General features: G+C 49.9%; 1 protein-coding gene across 2 annotated transcripts; it reads left to right on the top strand.

Annotated features, from left to right (window-relative positions):
- The first annotated feature begins 2,866 nt into the window (after window positions 1-2,866).
- On the top strand, window positions 2,867-10,027 carry PIGH (phosphatidylinositol glycan anchor biosynthesis class H). Of its 2 annotated transcripts, none has more exons than XM_072864205.1 (4): window positions 2,867-3,135; window positions 4,019-4,135; window positions 6,556-6,639; window positions 8,822-10,027. In XM_072864205.1, exons 1-4 carry the CDS (start codon window positions 2,959-2,961, stop codon window positions 8,921-8,923), a joined length of 480 nt encoding a protein of 159 aa, XP_072720306.1. In that variant the 5' UTR covers window positions 2,867-2,958; the 3' UTR covers window positions 8,924-10,027. The 2 variants fall into 2 exon arrangements, with proteins under 2 accessions (XP_072720306.1, XP_072720305.1); XM_072864204.1 differs by having other exon boundaries at window positions 4,019-4,228.
- Window positions 10,028-10,278: the final 251 nt, after the last annotated feature.

The raw sequence follows: 10,278 nt of genomic DNA, 5'->3' as shown, positions 1-10,278 counted from the left end.
TCCCGCCCCCTCACACGCCCGCCCCGCCCGGCCAACGGCAGCGCGCGCGCCCGGAGGTGTGTCCCGCCCCCCGCGGCGCACGCGGCTCAGCGCGCGACGGACCGGGGGGAGGGGGAGCGACGGGTAGAGCGGGACGGCCAACGGCTCCTCCGCAACGGCCAACGCCCCGCACCGCCCGGGGCGCCCCTCCCTCTCCTCCCGCCTCCCGCGGACTAACGCCGCGCCCGGGCCGCCTCCTCCTCCTCCTCCTCCTCGCCGGGGTTTTTCCACTTCCCACCGCCACCTCCCCGCGAGGACCCCGCGCCGCCGCACCTCAGTGCCAGCGGCAGGCAGAGCTGCCAGGGCCCCCCGGAGCGGCGGGCTGCAGTCCCTTCACGGCCTCTGCGCGGTCCCCCGGGCCAGGTGCCACACCGGCTCCCCTTGCCCCGCCAAGAGGACAGGCACGAAGCATCGGCCAGGCCCACGGCTGCGGACAGCGGCGCAGCGCGCACGGCCCGCTGGGAGAGGTCTCGGGGAATACCCCTTCCCTTGGTGCTCCCCCTTCGGCCACTGCGGGAGACGAGCCCCGGGGGGACGGATCTTGCTGTGCAATGGTGGAACTTGTAACTGTCCCAGGGGCAGTCACACACGGGGGTGACAGTACTACCCGCACACCACCCCAGCCGAGCTCCCTGGCTGGCCACACTGAGCTCCCGAGAGCCACCTCACAGGAACATTACTCCCTGGCTTTACTGAAGAAAAACTGGGGTGACGCTCTTCCTCTGATAACCTTGACAAAGCATTAAAAAAACCACCTCTCTGCACCTGCCTCGAGTATCTGATCGTGGGGTGTCTTGGCCTGAGACAATTCACAAGTTCTGAAAGCTCTCACTGTTCCTATTCACAGCGTGTTTGAAGGATTACAGATTAAGAAATTATTTTAAAACTAGTAAATGCCCCCATCTTCCCCTTCTGTGACAAGGCAACATGACTCCTACTGTCAAACGTGCAACCTTACCTACACGTTTGAAAGAAAGGCTGGCAGCATTAATGAGAAGAGAGATGACAGGGCGCAAACGTGGTTAAACTGGGACTTGCCAGTGACATGGAAAAAAAAAATCCATGCACACTTCTGCTTTTTCCTCTTAAGGACTTTCCAAGTCCTCTCCTCATCTCAGCATCTCAGTAACTTCCCATGTCTTTTTGTTAATGTGAATTACCATTACCACTCCCCCAGGAGCTCACACTTCTTTTCCCTCCTGTCACTGACCTTCTCGCTCTTCACATTACTTTTTCTTCTTCTACCCCCTACTCCAATTTTTCTTTCCCCTTCTCCCTGTCTCCATCTCCTAGGCTGTCATACCAGAGCTCCTATTTATTTACTTCAGTTCTTCTCACCTGTCATTTCAAACATTTATTCCCTTTCTAAAAACCTGTAACTCCCATTTCAATTTATTGTTTTTTCCACTTTCACTCCATCTATAAACTTCTTTCAACCTCTTTTTAACTTCAACATTTTCTCCTCCATTTCTGCAGTTCATTCTCTGCCGTTATTTTTTTCTCTCCAGGCCAGCTCACCTTTTATCTTCAGAGCTCCAGCCCATCCCTCCCCTCGGCTCTTGTGTCACGGTGACATCCTGGACATACCGCATGAGTCTTCCACTAGTGCCAACCATCACCCACTCCTCTAGGCCGAGCAAAGACCGTGACAGTGATTCTTCCAACGCCCCTTGGTTTCTCATGTCTGTTACAGACTCCTTTGCTGCCCTTAGAAGAACAAGTTAAGAGGTTTATATATACAGTATCCACCCAAGAGCTTTGAAGATACCATCAATGAAGTAAATTGCTCACAGAAAGATGATATCTGCAATTAAAGCTAACGGACACGCTCCAAGACTGTGGGAGAGGGGGAACAAATAAAAAGGGCAAAGGAGTTAGGATGATGGTTTGGAAATTACAGGTGTCACTGCCAGGCAAGTCATATGAAGTAACAGTTGAGAAGTATGGAAGAGAACACAATACAAAGACTCATTAAGTCTCTATACACAAAGCCAGTTCTCCAATTTATTAGGTACGTAGGTGGCAAGGAACCAGGAAACTGCTTTAAACTTTGAAAAAAAAAAATTAGTCAAAAAACCCGAAAGAGCTTGTAGTAAAGGGTGGTACAGACAAAAACATACATTTACGTAGTAGGAATTGCTAATGGCAAATGGGGGAAAAAACCCGCCTCTCTTCACCATGGCAAGAGACATACACACCACCACCAAAACCTGTGTCGTTTAAAACTGTTACTAAAAACCAGAGGATGCAAGCAGTGAGTTATCGACATCTGCAAACGGCAGAATCTCCTGACGTCGACCAAGACTAGGGAAAGACGCCTGGTGCGGTTTAACGCAGCGAGGCAACCCTGCGGCACCACCCCGGGGAGCGAGCGGGGGCCGGGGCGCGGCGGGGCTGGCACCCCGCGGCCGTACCAGGCGGCTGCACGCTCCCTGCACGGGCGGCTGCCGGGGAGAGGCCGTTTGGCAGGGGAGAGCCAGGCCGGAAGAGCTCCCCCTGAGCTCACCTCAGCTACGGCGCCTCCCGCACGGCCGCGCTAACCCCGCCGCTCCGCGCTCAGGGCGGGCCGGGCCGGGCCGACGCCCGCACTGCCGATCCCCGCTCCGCCGCGGAGCCGGGCCCGGGGCGGGCGGGCAGGCCCCGCGAGAGCGGGAGGCCCAGCAGAAGCGGCCCCGCCCGCCACTCCGGGGCCGCCGCGACGGCTTCGCGGCCCGCGCGCACTCACCGGTCGCACGAGGCGCCCACGCGCCCCGCGCGCGCGCGCGGGGAGGGATGGGAAGGGGCGGGACAGCCGCCCGCCGGGCCGCCCCGCCCACCCCTTCCCGCGGCGAGCGAAGCGCCGGAAGTGTGTGGCTGGGCCGTACCATCGAGCCGGGCGGGCCGCTCTAGGTCGCTTTTCGGTGGTTCCGGTGGGGCGGCATGGAGGAGCGGCGGTACCGCTCGGCCTCGGGGGCGCCCATCGCGCTGCGGCGCCGCCAGCACAGCGCCTCCTGCCGGGAGCTGGCGGTGCGCTGCCCCCGCCTGCAGCTGCGCTCGCTCAGCGCCGTCACCTCCGCCGTCTGGCTGGCGGCCTACGGCCTCTTCGTGCTCAGCGAGGTACCCACCGCCCCCCGGGCCGCGGCGCACCCGCCTCGCCCCGTCCCGCCGCCACTCAGGCCTCTCCGCGGCTCAGACGCCGAGGGGTGACGTCCCCTCGTCCCTGAGCCTGCGTCCCGCTGAAATACCGGTAGGCGGGTATCAGGGGCTGCGGTTGGCATCCGAGAGGCTCGGTGGCAGTGCGCGTCCCCAAAGCCCGCTGGCCTGGAGGGAGCCACGCAGCCTTTGCCGAGCTGCTCCCGGGACACGGGCAACGCGGGCCAAGGAGGGCGGCCGGAGCCGGTGGACGGGCGGTCCCCGCGTACCCTGGGCCTCCTCCACGCTCTGGGAACGCCGAGGTGGTGGATCGTGATGAGTGTGTGGCGAAAGGGAGAGAGCTGTGCTAGCCGGCGTCTGAGGGCCCACAGGCTGCGGCCCGGGTGCTCCTGTGGCTTGTAGTTTGTAAGAGGAAAACCTCTAGGCCAGTGGTTTTTCCTAAAAGATTTTTCTTCCCCTCTGGGACTCCACCCTCAGTTCTAGTAAACATTTCACAACATTTCTCTGTCAGTAACATCATCTCTATAGACGTTTGTATAATATGATGTCATTGATGTAACTAGCTGATTTTGGTTGAGATTTCTGCACTAAATTTACAAGGCAATAGAATTTTCTTGCAATTTTCAGTTTCAGCTCCCAATTCTTTCAGACCCTACTGTGAAGACTAATTTAAATCTCATTACACATATATCAGCCAGCCAGGTGAATAAAAGGACTCCACCTAAGTAAAATTGCCTTGTAACTGTAGCTTTAATACTATAATTTACTGTGCAATATTACTTTCTCTAAAGCCATGTTCAATTAATTGTAAGACCAGAGCTCTGTCTTTGCTTGGCTTGTGTTACAGAACAGTATGGTGCTTTCTGCTGCTATCTTCATCACGTTAATTGGCCTGATCGTATACCTGCACTTCGTGAAAATTGACCAGGAATCTCTGTTGGTCATTGGCTCACTCGGCATTCAGGTGACTTCATCCTATGCTTCAGGGAAAGAGAGCACAACCTTCATTGAGATGGGTCAGGTGAAGGATGTGGTTATCAATGAAGCCATCCATATGGTAATCATACACGGTCTTTCTTGTGTATCTGTGGGCACACTCACATCCAGTATATTTTCATGAGCGTGATTTACCAGAGCAATTAAGCACAGCACCATCCATAGCTTTACTGACATCAGGAGCTTTGTTTCAGATTTCTCTCTTTATTCTCTTATCTGTTCTCTCACCTTTAAAGGAGAACTCAAGCCAAACAAATAACCTCAAAAAGCCAAATTCATCCCTTAGATAATGCCACTGACACTGAGCTAGTGGTTTTAGCTCTTTGTGTTGTACTGTTCTTGCAAATCCTGGTGCCAAATTCCATAAGTAGTCAAGATGGAGATAAGAAGATGGACAACACAAGAGATTTTTCCTGTTAGAATAGAATAGAATAGAATAGAATAGAATAGAATGCTTTGGATTGGAAGGGACTTTTACAGGTCATCTAGTCCAACCCCCCTGCAAGAGCAGGGACATCTTTAACTAGATCAGGTTGCTTAGAGCCCCATCCAACCTGACCTTGAATGTTTCCAGGGATGGGTTCTACACTACCTCTCTGGGCAACCTGTTCCAGTGCCTTACCACCCTCATTGTAAAAAATTTCTTTCTTAAATCCAATCTAAATCTGCCCTCCCTTAGTTTAAAACCATTGCTCCTTGTCCTGTCACAACAGGCCTTGCTAAAAAGTCTGTCCCTGTCTTTCCTGTAGGCCCCTTCCCTAGTACTTTCCTTGTCTTCCCCCCCTAGTACTGGAAGGCTGCTATAAGGTCTCCCAACAGCCTTCTCTTCTCCAGGCAGAACAACCCCAACTGTCTCAGCCTGTCCTCGTAAGAGAGGTGCTCCAGCCCTCGGATCATTTTTGTGGCCCTCCTCTGGACTCACTCCAACAGCTCCATGTCCTTCCTGTGCTGAGGGCTCCAGAGCTGGATGCAGTTCTCCAGGTGGGGTCTCACCAGAGCAGAGCAGAGAGGCAGAATCACCTTCCTTGACCTGCTGGCCACGCTTCTTTTAATGCAGCCCAGGATACGGTTGGCCTTCTGGGCTGCAAGCACACATTGTGGGCTCATGTCCAGCTTTTCGTCCATCAGTACCCCCAAGTCCTTTTCCGCAGGGCTGCTCTCGATCACATCATCCCCCAGCCTGTATCGAAACCGAGGATTGCCCAGACCCAGGTGCAGGACCCTGCACTTGGCCTTGTTGAACCTCATGAGGTTCACACAGGCCCACTTCTCCAGCTTGTCCAGGTCCCTGTGGATGACCTCCCATCCTTCTGGCATGTCAACCGTACCACTCAGCTCGGTGTTGTCTGCAAACTTGCTGAGGGTGCACTCAATCTCGCTGTCAGTGTCACTGATTAAGATATTAAACAGCACTGGTCCCAGTACGGACCCCTGAGGGACACCACTCATCACTGATCTCCATCTGGCCATTGAGCCGTTGACCGCTACCCTCTGGATGCGACCATCCAACCAATTCCTTATCCACTGAACAGTCCACCCATCAAATCCATATCTCTCCAATTTAGAGAGAAGGATGTTGTGGGGGACCATGTCAAAGGCTTTACAGAAGTCCAGATAGATGACATCCATTGCTTTTCCCTTGTCCACTGATGTGGTAACTCCCTCGTAGAAAGCCACTAGGTTGGTCAGGCAGGACTTGCCCTTGGTGAAGCCATGTTGGCCGTCTCAAATCACTTGCCTGTCCTCCATGTGCTTCAGCATAGCTTCTAGGAGGATCTGTTCCATGATCTTCCCAGGCACAGAGGTGAGGATGACAGGTCGGTAGTTCCCAGGATCCTCCTTTCTACCCTTTTTAAAAATGGACACATTTCCCTTCTTCCAGTCACCAGGGACTTCACCTGACTGCCATGACTTTTCAAATACCACAGAGAGTGGCTTGGCAGCTACATCAGCCAATTCCTTCAGGACTCTGGGATGCATCTCATCAGGTCCCATAGACTTATGTATGTTCAGGTTCCTCAGGTGGTCACAAACCTGATCTTCCCTTACAGTTGGAGGGGCTTTACCCCCCTGGTCCCCAACATCTTGTCCATTGACTCGGGAGGGGTGAGGGTTTTTCTGCAAAGCTCCTGTAGAAAAGCAGACCTCACCCTTCCAGCATGAGTGTGTGCTTTTCAGGTGAAAAATTTAATAGAAAACAACACAGGTAAAATTATTTTTTTATTGTGTGAAGGGAAGAAAGCTATAGATATAAATCTGTAGACTTGGCTGTGGCCTGGGGTGATTGGCCTTCAACCCAATGAGCTGCAAGAGATCCTCTTTCTGTGAGAACTCCAGGCACTTGATAGCATTTTCAAACTCTGGTGATTTTGTCTGTTTGTCTTGTAGCAAAAAGTTATCTACTACCTGTGCATCCTCCTCCAGGACCCTGGAGATCCTCAGGGAGTATCTGAGGTTGTGCCACTCTTTCAGGTGAGTTTGACTGAATGGTGGAGAAATCCAGATCTGTGGTCTGTGTGTGTGCGCCAGTTGTCTAAGCGTATCTTTATTGCACTACAGGTAGCCGATTACAGTTGCCTTGCCCTGACTGGGCCTTCAGGGTGGGTCTTACAGCATTGTGGAATGGGTGGTAATAGAAGTCTCATAGAACTACATACTGGGGATGGTTTTTTCATTTGCCCTCCATTCAGAGAACAGGGAGCTGTGTAAATCTGGACCCAACCAGGAGTTTGTGTGAACTAGAAGTCTTTGGCTCACGTAGGGTACTGAGGACTCACACAGCTTTCTATGTGGCCTTATGCTCAGCGTTACCATCATAACTATGGCACTGTGCTGCAGTTGATTTTTCTCTCAGCTCTGCGTGCCAAAAGTGCTCATAAAAACCTCCTTGGCATTAGAATGACTTCCCATGTCTCACCCGTTGACAAAGATCACAGTACAAGCTGTGAGCAATTTGCTTAATGTATAATAACTTGTTTGCTTTGCCACTACCCTGTCTCCCCTTTCTCTTCTCTTGCTAACTTGTTCTGACTGTTCATAATCCCATTTTTGGGATGGATTTTCTTTCTGCATGTACATGCCTAACACAACAATGCCCTGATCCTTGAGTGGTGGTAAGCCGTACAGAGGTACCTCACGTCTTAGACTGCTGAGGTGTATAGCCCCCTCTGTCCTTCTTAATTCACCTGCTGCTGGTGACTATAATTTTGTAGTCCACATCCAGTTTAGGACTGGATACAGTTAGCCTTCACCTAAATACTTATGGGTATAAATAGACTATTCCATTGATACTTGCTGCTAACTCAGTCCCACAGCTGTCAAGATGTTTACTAACAATAATATAAATTAAGTACTTCACACAGTCAAGGGAAAAAAATGGATTTGCTGTAAATCAACAACTAATAAATGCCAGAGAGCTGCAATCAGGAACCTGGTTTTAGTTATATGTGCTCCTTTCCAGCTTCAAAGAGGCTGCCTGGCATTTGTGTAGTTTCTCTTTTTTTTCTAGCTCAACTCTGAACAGTTTTATTTTCATGGAAATATGTTAGTATTGGTACAGTTGACTCCACCAGCAAAGAAGGTACAGAAAGAGCTGTGTCAGTTTGCTATTCATTACCTGTCAGTAATTCTCACTTTAACGTGCAAGGTAGTATGTTACTTAGTTCTGAAGGAGCAGTAATTAGTAACTTTGTTGCATCTCCTCTAAGTTATGTCAGCTTCAGAAATACAATTTACCGTGTCACTGAGCCCAGGAGCACTTCTGTGCTGAACTGACCTATTGTTCTCTTAAGCAACGCTTGCAAGGAGAGGCATTTGATGGACTTTACACAGTAATGCTGTTTTGGGAGCTCAAAAAGTCATGGGACCATAGGGACTGTGAGACTGGGAAACTTTCACCTCCTTGCTGGTTTTAATCTGGTCCAGGTTAGAAGTGATGGAAAATCATTATACTTTGACCACCATTCACTATTTGTGTGAAGTGAATTGATGTTTTCAGTTAACCTTCCATTGTCCTTTTGTTGACAGTACTAGCAGAGGCCAAGGGCCAGGTGTCTAAATTCCCTGTCCTGAAGGTAGATTTTTCAGGGTGGAGGTCTTCTAGGATGGTGGATTAGTGTATGGAAATCTGCTGTTTGGTAGGTCTTTAGAGGGAGTATGGCCTAATGGACAGGTTAATGGGCTGGGAGGTGTGGATGTTCTTCCACGCTGTCACTGTGAACTGTGAGCTGAGAAAGGGGAGAACTCCTGATTCGGTGAGAGATTCAGGCTAACTGCAGAATGGTGCTGCATGTTTTGACCTGACAGCTTTAGGGACTGGCATTTTTCATCACAGAGCAGGTATGGCTTACGGAATAGCTTTGCACTCCTGTATCACCAGCTTACATTAAACACCTGGAGTTTGATGGATTATTTCTCAACGAACATGTAAAAGGGAAATCTATTCTCCGTTGACTTAATGTGAGAAAGCTAATCAACTACAGCTATCTTGCTGTTGCATTCCTTACACATGCATGCTTCTGATAGTCAGCTTTGTGTCAGCTGTCTCCACATTCCTTTCTCTGCCTGACAATCTCACTAGTGGGAGGTTAAAGCTTTCCAGCTCTGTCACAGCCAGTTCAGAGCCTGATTCTCTGTTGTTTGACTTAAATTCTAGAGCTCCAAGCCACGTCTGGACTGCTTGATAGAAGTGTACAAAAGTTGTCAAGAAATCCTGGAGCAGAGGAAGACAGCTCCACAATCAAGTGGAATAAAATAGTAAAAAAAAAATTAAGACAGTAAACTTGCAGCAGGACTTGGAGAGACACATGGAAAAGCAAGCAAAACTGCCCCATGGCTTTTTTAAATTAGAAAGTGGTGCAGCAGTACAGTGATGTTAGGGCTAGAGGCCTGCACAGACTCACAGAGTTGTTACAGAAAATGTCAGCTCAAGCACAGAAGTGAACCTTGAAATCCTCTGCTATGAAGAGAGGTGAGCAGAACTTTTTAGACTCAGACAGAAAAGGTTTTTCCTTGCCTCTCCAGAAAAGAGTTATGGGGAAGTAGGGCAGAGGGAGGCAAGAACATGCATCAAATGTTTACTTTTTTGTGGGTCTGAAAATTATGATAAACACATAATGTAACCTTGGCCAGACTGCGAAAAATATGCAATTTTTTCTTTCTATTTAATCCTCTGTTTGGAAAAAGCATATGCCACTCTAAGCTGATGTGTGGGCTGGGATGGTAACTTCCTGACCCACAGGAAAATTTCAGAAAGAAAATAACAGAAAATTAAAATATACTGTTGCATTCAGTGATGTTTAATGAGATCAACATAGGACAGCAGACTTTGACCTCTTCAGGGATCTGCTTGAAAGAGTCCCATGGGATGGGGCCCTAGAGGGAAGAGGGGTCTGAGAAAGCTGATTGATAGTCAAGGATCACGTCCTCTAAGCTCTAGAACAGCCCATCCCAATGAGCAGGAAGTCAAGCAAAAATGCCAGGAAGCATGGATGAACAAGTTGCTCCTGGCAAAACTCAAACACAAAAAGGAAGTATACAGAAGGTGGAAGCAGGGACAAGCAACTCGGGAGGAATACAGCAACACTGTCCGAGATGTGGTTAGGAAAGCCAAAGCCCACCTGGAGTTGAATCTGTTGAGGGATGTCAAAGGCAACAAGAAGGGCTTCTATAAGTACAAAAGTAGCAAAAGGAAGACAGGAAAAATGCAGACCTGTTGCTGAATGGGGCAGGGGCACGGTGACACAGGACATGGAAAAGATGTGTCACGAAAAGGGCCACATCAATTGCTTTGAGAATATGAGGCAAATGTGTTGTTGAAAATTATGGTAATGACTCTGTGAATAAAGTTTTATTGATCTGTGCCCTCGGGACTAACTTAAGGTTGGGAAATTCTTCTTGGTTGATGAGCTAAAAGTTACTGTAACCTTTAACTGCTATTTTTCTCTCTTTTTTTCCATTACTCCTTAGTAATGTAACTGAAACAATTGAAATGTCAGAATAAGAGCTAAACCAGCAAGCTGGCAGGAGCCTAGGGATCATGCTTAATTTGCATACAATGCCATACTATGCTTGTCTACGTAATCTGTTATTAAAACATGTGGCAACATACCA

Source organism: Ciconia boyciana, chromosome 6 (assembly GCF_034638445.1).
Source record: "Ciconia boyciana chromosome 6, ASM3463844v1, whole genome shotgun sequence".
NCBI classification, from domain to species: Eukaryota; Metazoa; Chordata; class Aves; order Ciconiiformes; family Ciconiidae; genus Ciconia; species Ciconia boyciana.
The sequence above is the reverse complement of the archived record's forward strand: the minus strand, read 5'-3'. Positions and strand labels throughout refer to the sequence as shown.